The sequence below is a fragment of the Mytilus galloprovincialis genome, chromosome 5 (genome assembly GCF_965363235.1).
Source record: "Mytilus galloprovincialis chromosome 5, xbMytGall1.hap1.1, whole genome shotgun sequence".
In the NCBI taxonomy this organism is placed as follows: Eukaryota; Metazoa; Mollusca; class Bivalvia; order Mytilida; family Mytilidae; genus Mytilus; species Mytilus galloprovincialis.
This window is the reverse complement of record NC_134842.1, coordinates 20,800,245-20,815,205: the sequence shown is the minus strand read 5'-3', so window position 1 is coordinate 20,815,205 and position 14,961 is coordinate 20,800,245. Positions and strand designations below refer to the sequence as shown.

At 31.9% G+C, this 14,961-nt stretch overlaps 1 protein-coding gene across 2 annotated transcripts in view; it reads left to right on the top strand.

Annotated features, from left to right (window-relative positions):
• The window catches only part of LOC143075372 (stalled ribosome sensor GCN1-like), a 51,274-nt gene that overhangs the window by 18,679 nt on the left and 17,634 nt on the right, over positions 1-14,961 (top strand). For both annotated transcript variants that reach the window (XM_076250765.1, XM_076250764.1), the window contains exons 19-34: positions 34-158; positions 982-1,160; positions 2,041-2,137; positions 2,615-2,737; positions 2,939-3,131; positions 3,861-4,168; positions 4,568-4,920; positions 5,357-5,549; positions 6,366-6,602; positions 7,086-7,280; positions 7,816-8,062; positions 9,090-9,211; positions 9,578-9,692; positions 10,461-10,640; positions 11,345-11,565; positions 12,521-12,728. In XM_076250765.1, the coding sequence (XP_076106880.1) occupies positions 34-158; positions 982-1,160; positions 2,041-2,137; positions 2,615-2,737; positions 2,939-3,131; positions 3,861-4,168; positions 4,568-4,920; positions 5,357-5,549; positions 6,366-6,602; positions 7,086-7,280; positions 7,816-8,062; positions 9,090-9,211; positions 9,578-9,692; positions 10,461-10,640; positions 11,345-11,565; positions 12,521-12,728 (3,096 nt within the window). The remainder of the gene's footprint in view (positions 1-33; positions 159-981; positions 1,161-2,040; positions 2,138-2,614; positions 2,738-2,938; positions 3,132-3,860; positions 4,169-4,567; positions 4,921-5,356; positions 5,550-6,365; positions 6,603-7,085; positions 7,281-7,815; positions 8,063-9,089; positions 9,212-9,577; positions 9,693-10,460; positions 10,641-11,344; positions 11,566-12,520; positions 12,729-14,961) is intronic.

Here is a 14,961-nt window from a genome sequence, read left to right as displayed (position 1 = left end):
ACATAAATTGATATCTTTTTCTTCCTATTTCAGTTTACGAAAACAAAGACACATGGACAGAGATTGTAGCCAAATTAAAATTAGATTGCAAGAATTTTGTTAGAAAACATTTGTCAGAATGTCTTAAATTTGTGATGACTGGAAAGGACCTATCAGAGGTAAAGTAATTCTTGAAAATTTGGATGAATAAGATTGTTTAGTCTGACTGGAAAATCAGAGACAAATGAACTTTTTACACGTAAACTTTTTATCAAAGAGGAAGAAGACACCAAAGGGATAGTTAAAACTCTTAGTTGAGAAAAACTGACAAGCCTTGGCAAAAAACTAATTAAAGATAACAAGTAAAATAAAGTTCACATTAAAATTGAACCAACTCTACCAAAAACATGAAATGCTTGATTTCAGGCCCTTGGGAAAGGGTAAAATCCTATAAGTATTTTTAAGGATATCAACAGATTTCACATATAACAACACAATGATGTTTATATACATATTATAAGTCTTTGTGTAATGTTGTGATCAAAAAGATATAAAGATTTTATTTTGTATACAAAAATTCAAGCAACTTTGTAAAGATCAAAAGATGTACATCTGTAAAATTATTTTTTTTATTCATAGAATATATGTTTTATGGAAACAGCAATGTTTCAAACTGACTTGAGAAAGCCAAAGTACATAATTGTTTTAATGTTTAAGTAAGAAGATGTGGTATGATTGCCAATGAGAGAAATCTCCATCAAAGACCAAATGACAAAAACACCAAGTTTTAAAAAAATCATAACTTGCACCTTTAATTAATCTGATATGTATCATTGGCACTTACTGAAATACATTAAAACTCAGATTCACCTTAATCATAGAATCACCTTAAAGTTTTCAAGGTTAAATTCATGACACGTTATATCATTTATTAATGAACATATATATTATTCTCCTATAAAAAAAAATCAAAAGACGTATTATAGTTTTGTTATATTTCAGAGTAGCAAAAATGCCTTCTCCTGCTTAGTAAGAATAGCTCCAGATATAGTGCTGCCACCTATGATTCAGTATGTATCACGGTTGTTAGGCAACGCAGAACTGACAGTAATCACAAGAGAGGAATATGGTATCTTTTTAACTCCTAGTGGAGAGCTATTTGATAAATCTATGTTAGAAAAGTAAGTCTGATATATGTTGAATATAAAATAGAAGTTGTGGTGTGATTGCCAATAAGATTACTCTTCACAAGAGACCAATTGACACATAAAATTAACAACAATAGGTCATTGTACTGCCTACAACAATGAGCACAGCCCGTACTCTATAGTCAGATACAAAAGACTACAAAATGATAAATTTAAAACAATTCAAACAAGAAATGACTTGTTATATATATTAAATATCCAATTTCAATACTGTAAATTTTGAAGGGCTGTTAAATTGAAACATACATATAACATATAAACAAAATATATCCTACTATAAGAATTGAAAAGTAACACATCAAGATCTAGCTAAAATAGCGTAACCATGAATATTTGTGAAAAAGTAAAAGTTCAAATCATCTTCAAAGCAGCATGTAAACTTGGATTTTAGAGAGAAAAAGAAAGAAGTGACTAAGACTTTTTGAAGTCTAGGCCCTGTTCCAAGGGAGATAGTGTTTTGTCAAAGAGTTGTACTGTATAGAACATGTAGAAGAGGCGAAAGATGACAAATTGACATTCAAACTCATTTGCCTGTTTGTCTTATAAGTTTCTACAAATAATAGAATAAAATAGAGCACCAACTATTTTTATCCACTGTAGCATTAAATCATCATCAAATTATATGTACTGTGGATTCATTTATTTTCGTGGGTATCATTTTTTTGTGGATATTTGCAAATCTCTGCTTTCAAAGCCTATAGAAAATTTGTAATCATTGAATATTTAAATTTGTGGTTCACCTGTACCCACGAAACCCAAGAAAATTGGTATATAATAGTAATGTATTCACAGTAAGTTAAACAAAATGGACTCTGTTATAAATCTTCGTCATATTGTACAATTTGTTTTATAGATTTGAGAAAAATGACGATAGCAAACAGGCAAATATTAAAAGAGAAAATAAAGCGTACTCCTATGCTGAACAAATGGCTGAAATAGAATTAAGAAAAGTAAGTCAAAATAAATTAATAATATGAACAAATTCATTTAATACTTTCAGAGAATAAAAGTAGGTGCACACTGTATAACATTCGTTTATATACCCAGGTTGCTTTATGCAATATTGTTCATGGATAGAAGGAGATACTTTGTTTATATCAGTGAGAAAGCTACCCATAAAACAACACAATATAACCAAAAGTGACATCTAGGTGTCAATATATGGTTCTCCACAAAAGCCAAATGTATACTACATATGGTGTAAATCGCTAAAAATTGCAAATTGATTTCAAAATAACAGCAATAACCAAAACCCTGGCATTATCACTTTTAAATTACTCAAGAACCTAAAACGCTAAGATTTAGATTGAGACAACCATATGTTTTAGTTTTACTCTCAAGGAGTTTATATTCATGATGTCTTTCTGATAATTTATTTAATGAACTTTGATATGAAATAATTTTATTTCTGAATTTTTAATTTATAGGAACTTGACAAGAAGAAAGGAAGATCTGTCAAGGAAACTAAACCAAAGTTGACTAAGAAGCAAGAAGAAATGTTGGAGGCTCAGAGAGAAAAGGAATCAAAGATCAGATCTAGACTAACAGAGGTAGGGATACTATTGATTGTTTAGTTGTTTAGTCATAGTGTAGTGATCAGTTTAAGTTTTTCTGTTAAGATAATTTTATTAAGAATGAGAAAAATTTAGATTATATTTTGTCCATGGAATCAGGTGTACTTATCAAAATATGAATATGGTAAAGCTGTATTGATGATGTTTGGACTATATTATAATCATTTCTCATTTTAGCTGAACCAAGAATTGTGCTGTGGATGTCAGATATTAGAGGCTGCTTTGGCAGGGGACAAACAGTCATTATGTAGATACATGAAAGACTTGTGTAAACTCATTGTATCATTGTTACAATCCCCCCTAGCTGCTCCCCAGGTCAGCCAAGTGTTCCTTGACTTGGGTCAGGCCTCATTTGATGATGCACAGTTAGGTAAGATAAAATACCTTGTAACAATCCCCCCTAGCTGCTCCCCAGGTCAGCCAGGTGTTCCTTGACTTGGGTCAGGCCTCATTTGATGATGTACAGTTAGGTAAGATACCTTGTAACAATCCCCCTATCTGCTCCCCAGGTCAGCCAGGTGTTCCTTGACTTGGGTCAGGCCTCATTTGATGATGTACAGCTAGGTAAGATACTTACTTTAAGCATGTGTTGTCAGAAAAGCTCTTTACGAAGACTAGTGGGGGAGAGAATCAATGAATTCATATTATTTATATATCTAAGTACATGTAGTTATAATGAATATGCATATAAGTATATATAATTTGTAACTGTATGCAGATATTAAAGAAACAAAACAAAAATAGTTATACAGCTAAAGTTGAAAAACAAAATGTATTCTGAATAGTTATTAGTGCAGCAGTATGCATGTCATCAGTTTATATGATATATACTACAAAAGATGTGTTCATGCTACACATCAAATAGATATCTGTAGATTATAAAAATCTGAGACATGTACAGATGATGTAACAATGAATATTAGGATCATGAATAGAAAATTAAAGGGAAACACTGCATGAATTTTAGATTTATTTCACAAATAGAACATGAGAAAAACATTTAAGTCAGAATTTCATTTGTAAACTTTAGTCTTTGAATTTAGAAGTTAAATTCTGTTTAAAACTTATTATTAAATAAAGAAACCTATTTAAATTTCAGGAAATTTGGTCAGTAATGTTACCTTGCGCTTACAGAACCCAGAAACTGAAGTAAACTCTGAATGGAGAAAAGAATCACCAGCAGAACAGGGAACCAGAGTGGTCAATTGTTTGTATTCCTTGTCCATTTCTGATAATGACGATGAAAACAAACTTTTCCCAGCATTCACTTTTACATTCTTTTACTATTTATTAAGTTGTGTTTTAAAATGTGGCGGTGAAGTGGTTGCAAAGGACATAGAACCACAGTCTAAAGCAATAGTATTGATCTCAGCACACTCAGAAATGAGAAGCACAGATGACTCTGATGTAAGTATAGGTTTAAAGCTGGTATCCTAATGTTAGCAAGTTATAGTGTTCAGAGAGTTTCTTAATGTCCGAAAAACTTATTCTGCATGTCACTTTGTCATTCAATCCAGCTAGACAAAGGTGTTAAAAGTAGCATACATATTTAAATATTATTGCAGATACTGTAAGAACTACTGTAAATGCAGAAAATTTCATTTTGGAAATTCTTTGATGACACAGACACAAATGCTTTGTTATCGGACAAAATTGAAAAAAAACACAAATCAATTATTTTTAGCAAACTGGAGAATTTAGAAGTCCTAATTGAAATGTTACTTTAATTGTAGTATTTACAGAAGAAAATAACAAGCTACATATATTTTGGAACCATTAAGAAATTTTGAGACATTTTAATTTCAGAGTGATCCATCTTTGCTACCACAAGAACAAATGTTGAAATTATTATTACAAGTCATTACAACAAGTGTATCAAAATTACAACAAATGGCCAGTGTAGGTCTAACAGAAGTTGCTGAGAGTATTTCTGGAGAGGAGGGGTGCGCCAAGGCTACCTCGGAGGAAATTAATATATTACTTGATGCACTGATGTCCCCGTGTACAGCTGGAAGGGATGCTGCCGTTCAAAGTCTGAAATGTTTATCTGGCACACTGCCAAATATTGATGATAATTATGAACTAGGATTGAAAGTGGCACAGAGAGTTTGGGTGGCATGTTTTGATAATGATGAAAATGTACAGAAACTGGCCGTGGAGTAAGTAGGAGGATTGTCTTGGGGGGAAAATAGATAGATATATTATATTTTAGTGTCAGAGTTTTTCACATGAAATAAATCATAGGTAGTTTCATTTCTGAAAATGATAGCTTTTTTAGCAGTCATTAGCATCAGACTTAGATTTTTTAAAGTCTGAAGATTTTATTTAAATTTAAAAGAGAAAAATATGGGAATTTTGAAACATGTGATATATATTTTAGTGAATAAATTGGTGAAGATGATATATACCACACATTATTTACCAATAATATAAGTTATCTGTTTTGATTCTGTAAAAAAAATACAAGTTTACAGTATAGGTAACAGGCTAGTTACATATTAATGTTTAGGCAATTTATATTGTAAAACAAATGACAGTTGACTTTTATCTTCCAGTGATTCCTTCAATTGTAAGTTTATTATTGACATTTTGTAGACTGAGAGAGAAACTGAATTTAGAGGAACCCTATGAAGACATGTGTACTCCCCTGGCTTCTGATGTTGTTTATCCTGAGGAAACTATCCAGAAGGCAGCAGCTAAAGCACTACATAAAACCCTGAGTCACCACCCTGAGTACATCACAGCTACAATAGCAGAACTTAAAGAGAAATATAATGAAAAATTATATGTAAGTCACAAGAATAAATTAAAGCCATTAAGCCAGGAGTTCTAACTTGGAGTGCATATTAAACAGCTACAATAGTCAAAGATATGAAAAATTATATGCAAGTCACAAGAATGAATTAGTCATTAAACTAAGAGTCGTAACACTAAGTCACAAAAAAGTTACATGAACCATAGTTGAACTCAAAGATATGAAAAATTACATATGCAAATCACAAAAATAAATAATAGTCATTCAACTAAGAGTCCTTACTCCGAGTACATAAAAACTACAACAGCAGAACTCAAAGAGAAATATAATGAAAATAGTATGCAAGTCAATAGATATATTATATGAAAGAGCCGAGTCACAGCCTGAGTAAATCACAGTGCAGCAAAACTCTGCAAGATAAATATCAATAGAGTTTGTTTTTTTTTTAGTGGCAGGATAATTTATATGAGTCATAAAATTCTGAGCCACTGTACCAAGTAAATCACAGTGTAGTTAAACTTAAGTCAATATAAGCCTAAATGATATTCAATTAACTGTCCTGTATACATCATAGCTATGAGAACACAAATTAAATGTCTTAGTCAGGCATTTTGGAAGCAATCTATGAAGGATAACTGTAAGAAACAGTAAAATTTTTAGTATTAAATAACTGCTTCTGTAGGCTGGCTCAATGGGTATAAATGTCATGTTAAATGTAAACTCAATATTTGCTCTTCTTATTGCTGTCATAGCAGAACTTAAACAAAAATTACAGCAAATTAAAAAAAATCCTTTCAGAGATTCTAATTGTTTTTATGTACAATTATGTTTGTATTTATTTTCAAACAGCTTCCCCCACCAGAACTGGACACATTTGGTCGTGTAATAGGAGAGCCACCACCAGATAATTATCAGTCCAGAAGTGGTATTGCTTATGCCATGGAAAGTATAGCTCCACTGGTACCCCAGGATCAGATAGAAGAGTTGTTTTCTTTCTATGTACCAGATGCCTTATCAGACAGGGCACCAGAAGTAAGGTCCCGTATGAGGGAGGCTGCACTAGCTGTTATAAATACTCATGGAAAGGTAAGATTAACAGATATACCAAAAAATATGTCAGAAATTTTGGGGTTGAATTTCATTTATTTTATGGAAAAATAATGTCCTTAATTAAAAACTTAGACAAAGGAAAGTTTTTATATATTGGAATAAATGGAGACACAGGTACAATAGCAGTTATACAAGAACCTAGCTACATATGTAACTACCAAAAACAGACATTTAAGGTAATATTTTCTATAGTGTCCACATCTTACTGCAATTTTACAATAACCTTCACTCAACAAGTAGCTAATGAATTTCAAGTGAATAAAGCTTTTATAACCAAATGGACAAAACAAAAAACAAGAATGGATGAACTTTCTGATCTTATACAGTCATATAAAGATGTACATGTGATGATGTTAAAATAATTTGTTACCTGTTGTCAAAATTTTGAATGCATATTTTACATCATTTGTATTTGTAGGAGAATATTAAGATATTTATTATCAGTATTTGTATTTGTAGGAGAATGTGAACATACTTTTACCCGTATTTGAAGATTTCCTAAGTAGCGCACCAGATACAGCCAGTAATGATGCTGTCAGACAGAGTATAGTCATCCTGATGGGATGTCTAGCTAAACATTTAGATAAAGATAATCCTAAAATCAAACCTATCGTGGCTCAGCTAATTGGTGCTTTATCAACCCCCTCACAAGAGGTAAGTGTTAGAAGTCTTATTATGGCTTTTCATTAAATAAGTGACCATTTTAGTTCGGATGAGAAGATGATTACAAATTGGTTATTGTTACGTTAAAAAGTCCAGCTTTAAATATTTGAAATTACTTACTCATCTTTCCTTTAAGCCTAAAAGTCATTGTTTTTTTAGAGCTTAGTATTTATTATAAGTTCAATTCAATTTGTTTTTTCAAATGGTACATGTTATTAGATTGCAGAAACATATAAATAATACTTCGCCTTTAAAAAATTGACAAAACGTTATATAAATGTGATCTTGTACATGTAAAAGCTAGTTCTATTGTACATATCTATCTTTTTTATATAATATATAAATGATTCATCCTTAATACATAAATTTGTTGTGTGCAAAGTGATTTGTTTATTAAAAATAATCATGTTACCTCATTACCCTAAGATTTAATAGCTACTTTCACTTTAAACAATTTTGAAGACTTTCTGCCTTACTTCTGTAATTCCTTTTCATGAAATATAAACATGTGTTCATATGTTTCTAGGTACAACAATCTGTTGCTAACTGTTTACCTCCCCTTATTCCTGGTATCAGAAGTGATGCTCCAGAACTGGTACAGAGACTGATGCAGTTATTGCTAGACTCTGATAATTATGGAGAAAGGAAAGGTGCTGCGTATGGTTTGGCTGGTCTGGTCAGAGGTTTAGGTATAACAGCTCTGAAACAACAAGAAATCATGTCCAGGCTTGAAGATGCTGTTAAGGATAAAAAGAATCCAAGAAAACGAGAAGGTAAGAAATATGCTGCTCTGATTTTGTTACAATTTATCACATTTTGCTTGCAGGTTTTGGTTGGATTTTTATGCCCCACCTACGATAGTAGAGGGGCATTATGTTTTCTGGTCTGTGCGTCCGTTTGTTCGTCCGTCCGTCCGTCCGTTCGTTCGTCCGTTTGTCCCGCTTCAGGTTAAAGTTTTTGGTCGAGGTAGTTTTTGATGAAGTTGAAGTCCAATCGACTTCAAACTTGGTACACATGTTCCCTATGATATGATCTTTCTAATTTTAATGCCAAATTAGAGATTTTACCCCAATTTCACGGTCCACTGAACATAGAAAATGATAGTGCGAGTGGGGCATTCATGTACTGAGGACACATTCTTGTTTTTTTTGGTTTTTTTTATCTTAAAACAATAGTTTTCCTTATTTTAAAAAAGCAACAACAAAAGATCAGTTCTGGTCAAACATGACAAGTAATTATAAAAGTAAGAAGAAGTGGTATGATAGACGTTGAGACTATTCTCCAGAAGATACCAAATGACTTAAAAAAATTAACAACTTTACGTCGTGGTACAGCCTGCAACAATGAGCTTAACCTATGCCACATAGTCAGCTTTAAAATGCATAAAAAATGACACATGTAAAACAAATATTAAACTATAACGGAATATGTATACAGCTCTCATAAGCCAAAAAACCCCAACTTTAGAATATAAAAGCATACACTTCAGGCACTACATTCTACTGCATCCAAACAGCATGAGTAACAAACTCTGCAGTAAATATGAAATAAGAAGCTGTAGTATTATTGATTGCCAATGAGATATCTCTTCACAGCATAAATTTCATATTTGATGGCACTATCTGAAAAAATTTATTATGTGCTTCACCTAGTAATACAAGCACAGGTAGGACAGCTGAATGATAACAAGAAAATGAATGATATGTCCTTTGTTTGCAAACTTGGTTAAATATTTTCCTATGAGTTTACTGGACAAAATAGTAAAAAATATTTGTCAATTTACCTTTGATATACTTGCAGGTGCTTTGTTTGCCTATGAGATGTTATGTACTATGTTAGGCAAGTTATTTGAACCTTATGTTGTCCACATACTGCCACATTTACTGTTGTGTTTCGGAGATAGTAGCCAGTATGTGAGAGAGGTAAGGCCGTCCACTTATACATAAGAAATAAGACGTTGTTGAATGAGTGCCAATGAGACAACTTTCCATCCAAATCATAACATGTAAATAGTTAACAATTATAGGTCAAAGAACAGTCTTCAACACAGAGCCTTGGCTCACACCGAATAGCAATACTTATTTTCATTTCATTAAACTGATGTATAGAAAAATTACTAAGTAAAGAATATAAACCTTATGTAGATCTACAAATGTTGAAACTCTTTGATAGGACTTTCAATTGTCTACTTGTAAAATTCAACAGATGAAACATCTGTATTGTGAATATACTAATCTTTACTGTTGCTATAGATTCAGGATTATTATTTATTTTTTATTTGTTTTTAGGCAGCCGATGATACAGCTAGAGGTGTAATGGGCATGCTCACTGCACATGGTGTAAAATTAGTACTACCATCTTTACTTAAAGGATTGGAGGAAGATGCATGGAGAACAAAAGCAGGTAAGATTTCAGGAAATACTGTGTACTTATCCAGGTGGTATGGAAAAAATTAATTATAAAACATATGATTCATTGCATATATATACTTTTCTGAAAGTAGGACCCAGGCTTGTGAACTTGATAAGCAAATGTTTACATTAAACTGTGCTAATACAGGGTCTAGAATGTCCTGCTTTACACTGTATATCATGGTGGTGCTCCTTAAAAGAGATGCTTACACAGAGCATATACATACATATTATTTTGAATAGACCAGAAAAATATCGAAACAGATGATTATGAAGAAACGAATGATAAGGATGTATCTTATAAGTATGTTATGTTAATTGTACAAGTAAAAATGTACTTGACTCACAGCAGTGAAAAGAATCACACAAAAAGATAATTTAACTACAACCACATTAACATATATATTTGCACAATTACATGTTCTTATTTTGAAACATGCCATTAATAGCTTTCAAAGCAAATTAGAACCTGCAATACACCTTATCACTATTTGACCGCCATTACTGGATATCACAAAAGTTTAGATAAAATTTTGAAGTCATAATAGAAAATATCTAGCTCCACAATGGAAAAGTCATTGTTGTATGACATCAAAAGTTCAAGCGGGACAGATTCTCTGGTCAATTGGACAGATTTCTAAATAGCGATAAGGTGTATTGAACATATGATCATTTATCCTGATATTGACTGTTATTCTTACCTGTAGTAAAAACTTTTAAGAAAAGTCATGCAATTCCTAATGTACTTTTATAAATCTAGGTGCTGTAGAGTTACTGGGAGCTATGGCATACTGTGCACCCAAACAACTGTCAGCCTGTTTACCCAATATTGTACCAAAGTTAACAGAAGTATTGACAGATTCTCATGTTAAAGTTCAGAAGGCAGGAGCTCAGGCTCTCCGACAGATTGGTGATGTCATAAAAAATCCTGAAATTCAAGGTATCATGTAACTATAGTAACCAATATCATTTAAACAGAAGGAATTGTTGGTGTTACCATTGATGCTTACTGTGGATTCATTTATTTTTCATGGGTATTAATTTTTTGTGGATTGAGGAAAACTTGCATATTTGTGGATATTTCATTTCGTGGTTTTGCCAGTCTCTGTATACAAAGCCTATTGAAAATATGATATTTGTTAAACATTTGAATTCTTGGTTCACCTGTTCCCATGAAACCCACAAAAATTGGTATCCAACGAATAATAATGACTCCACAGTAAGATGTCAATATATACAATCTTCAACATAAGACATGTGTTTATACACACTTTGTCAATTATACATTGCTCTGAGAAAAGCTCTAAATAAATCTGACAGAAATTATCAAAGATCTACCATCGACAACACATCAATTTCTCATGTATTCTAGTCATCGTTGTCAACTTATTTTAAAAATGGCTAAAGGCAAGAGAGAACTATATCTGAAGACAATTTTTCAGAAAATAATTAAAAAAATTAGTGCTAACTCTATTTGAAGTCTGAATGTTTGTAATTACTACTTACTGAAATGAAAATAAAAATCAAACTTCACAGTACCACTTGTTAATTAGACCAAAGATAATAGCCAAAGGATTTTCATATTTTTGAAATAGACCTTCAAAGAAAAAGTACATTTTGTAAAACATTTTCCTATATTTTCAGTAATTGTACCAGTACTACTTGATGCTTTACAAGATCCTGCTAAGAAGACACTGAGATGTCTGAGGTCACTACTAGAGACAAAGTTTGTACATTTTATTGATGCTCCTTCTCTTGCTTTGATCATGCCCGTAGTGGAGAGAGCTTTCCAGGACAGACAGACAGAAACAAGGAAAATGGCTGCTCAGATTATAGGGAATATGTCATCCCTTACTGATCAAAAGGTCAATAAAAATCTTGGTTTTTGATTACCGTAAATTCAGAAATTTTTGCATGCCTTTATTATTTTGATTTGGTCATTTTAGACTAAAATGCGATTTTAATTTTTTGTGATATTGAGAAAAATCCTGTGTACTTCTGATAAAGAATTGCAATTATAACACTGTCGCATATTTCTCAAAAATAAAAATATTGCAAAACTTTCTGAATTTACAGTATTTGAAAATAAGGAGATTTGGTTCATTTGTCAATGAGAAAACTATCAATCGAAGTACAAGGTTCAAATAACTACAAGTCACAATACAGCCTTAAACAATGATCAAAACTTATACTGTATTCACTTTGAATTTATAATCATTTGTTGGATACCAGTAATTATAGATTTTGTTGGTAAAGGTGATCCACAAAATTAAATGTTTATTGAACAACAAATTTTCTGTAGGCTACACTTCGTCAAAACAATGAAATTAAATATCCACAAACATGCAATATTCCTTAATCCATGAAAATTGGCACCCACGAAAATAAGCGAATCCCAAAAAGTAAGTTTGAAAAGGATTTGGGATACAAGAATATGAGACAGTTTACAAAGAGTAAATCAACAGTCAGTTGTATACTACAGTGAAACCTGTTTAAACCAAACCTATTTGCGACTTAAGATTTTGTTCTGTTTTGGACGATGTTAGGTTTTATTAGTTTCACAACATATTCAATTTGATATGACAGGGCTTGAGAATATGTTTGGTTTATACAGGTCTTTGGTTTATGCAGGATTAGGTTTATCAAGGTTTCACTGTATTAATTTCAAGAAAAACAATTCCAGTCAATAACGACTGTATTGAAGGATTTTTGTCAAGGATGAGTCAATCTGTTATTTATCTTTTCTTGAAAAAAAATCATTTAATCAATATACTTATGTATATTTGTACAACAAACAAATGTATTTTGTTTATTTGCTAGGATTTGGATCCCTATATAGAGAAACTGATTCCAGGATTGAAGCAGTCCTTATTGGACCCTGTCCCTGAAGTAAGGACTGTATCGGCAAAGGCCCTTGGTGCTATGGTACGAGGTATTGGTGGGGCTAAGTTTGATGAACTACTGAAATGGCTGATGGACACACTGAAATCTGAGGCTAATTCTGTTGACAGATCTGGTGCTGCTCAAGGTATAGTAACAACCCCAGTATTGATCATCCAATGGAACAAGTGAGCTTTTCTCAGTAGATGGCATTAGTTGTTCATTGCCTGTAATAGTTTTACAAAAAATCTTTTCTAAAATTACCCAACCAAATTTTTACCAGAGCCACCCTAAGGCTTATAGTATCTAATTTAATATTGTCTAATGATCTCACTTGCCAACCATTATGACTGTCAATGCTTAAAATACAACAAAAGAGTAAAATTCTAGTAGTGTCTGTAATAATTTTTTTCATATTGTATTATTTAAACAAGGTAAGGTTCCCTTATAAACAATGACCTTGCTTTAGGCTGGGGGTACATTGATTTTTTTAGCTTTGCTCACAGTACTTCTGGTTTTTATACGACCGCAAATTTTGAAAAAAATTTCGTCGTATATTGCTATCACGTTGGCGTCGTCATCGTCGTCGTCGTCCGAATACTTTTAGTTTTCGCACTCTAACTTTAGTAAAAGTGAATAGAAATCTATGAAATTTTAACACAAGGTTTATGACCATAAAAGGAAGGTTGGTATTGATTTTGGGAGTTTTGGTCCCAACATTTTAGGAATTAGGGGCCAAAAAGGGCCCAAATAAGCATTTTCTTGGTTTTCGCACCATAACTTTAGTTTAAGTTAATAGAAATCTATGAAATTTTGACACAAGGTTTATGACCACAAAAGAAAGATTGGGATTGATTTTGGGAGTTTTGGTTTCAATAGTTTAGGAATAAGGGGCCAATAAAGGGCCCAAATAAGCATTTTTCTTGGTTTTTGCACAATAACTTTAGTTTAAGTAAATAGAAATCTATGAAATTTAAACACAATGTTTATGACCACAAAAGGAAGGTTGGTATTGATTTTGGGAGTTTAGGACCCAACAGTTTAGGAATTAGGGGCCAAAAAGGGACCCAAATAAGCATTTTTCTTGGTTTTCGCACCATAACGTTAGTATAAGTAAATACAAATCTATGAAATTTAAACACAAGGCTTATGACCATAAAAGGAAGGTTGGTATTGATTTTGGGAGTTTTGGTCCCAACAGTTTAGGAAAAAGGGGCCCAAAGGGTCCAAAATTAAACTTTGTTTGATTTCATCAAAATTGAATAATTGGGGTTCTTTGATATGCCGAATCTAACTGTATATGTAGATTCTCAACTTTTGGTCCCGTTTTCAAATTGGTCTACATTAAGGTCCAAAGGGTCCGAAATTAAACTTAGTTTGATTTTGACAAAAAATGAATCGGTTGGGTTCTTTGATATGTTGAATCTAAAAATGTACTTAGATTCTTGATTATTGAAGTTTTTTGGTCCAGTTTTCAAATTGGTCTACATTAAGGTCCAAAGGGTCCAAAATTAAACTTTGTTTGATTTCATCAAAAATTGAATCCTTGGGGTTCTTTGACATGCCAAATCTAACTGTGTATGTAGATTCTTCATTTTTGGTCCTGTTTTCAAATTTCAAATTCTACATTAAAGTCCAAAGGGTCCAAAATTAAACTAAGTTTGATTTTAACAAAAATTGAATTCTTGGGCCTCTTTGATATGCTGAATCTAAACATGTACTTAGATTTTTGATTATGGGCCCAGTTTTCAAGTTGGTCCAAATCAGGATCTAAAATTATTATATTAAGTATTGTGCAATAGCAAGTCTTTTCAATTGCACAGTATTGTGCAATGGCAAGAAATATCTAATTGCACAATATTGTGAAATAGCAAATTTTTTTTTAATTAGAGTTATCTTTCTTTGTCCAGAATAGTAAGCAAGAAATATCCTATTGCACAATATTGTGCAATAGCAAGAATTTTTTTTAATTGGAGTTATCTTTCTTTGTCCAGAATCAACTTAAATCTTTGTTATATACAATATACAATGTATATACACTTTTTACTACCAACTGATAAATTTGATTAATCTTTACCATTCAGTGATAACAAGCAGTTTTTTTACATCTTAATATTTTATGATGTATTTAAATGAGTAGTTATTGTTGCAAACTCCATTAGAAATTTGAATTGATATCAGTTTTGAAAAAGGGAAACGGGGATGTGAAAAAAAAGGGGGGGGGGGTTAAATTTTTCTCATTTCAGATTTCATAAATAAAAAGAAAATTTCTTCAAACATTTTTTTGAGAGGATTAATATTCAACAGCATAGTGAATTGCTCAAAGGCAAAAAAAACCTTTTAAGTTCATTAGACCACATTCATTCTGTGTCAGAAACCTA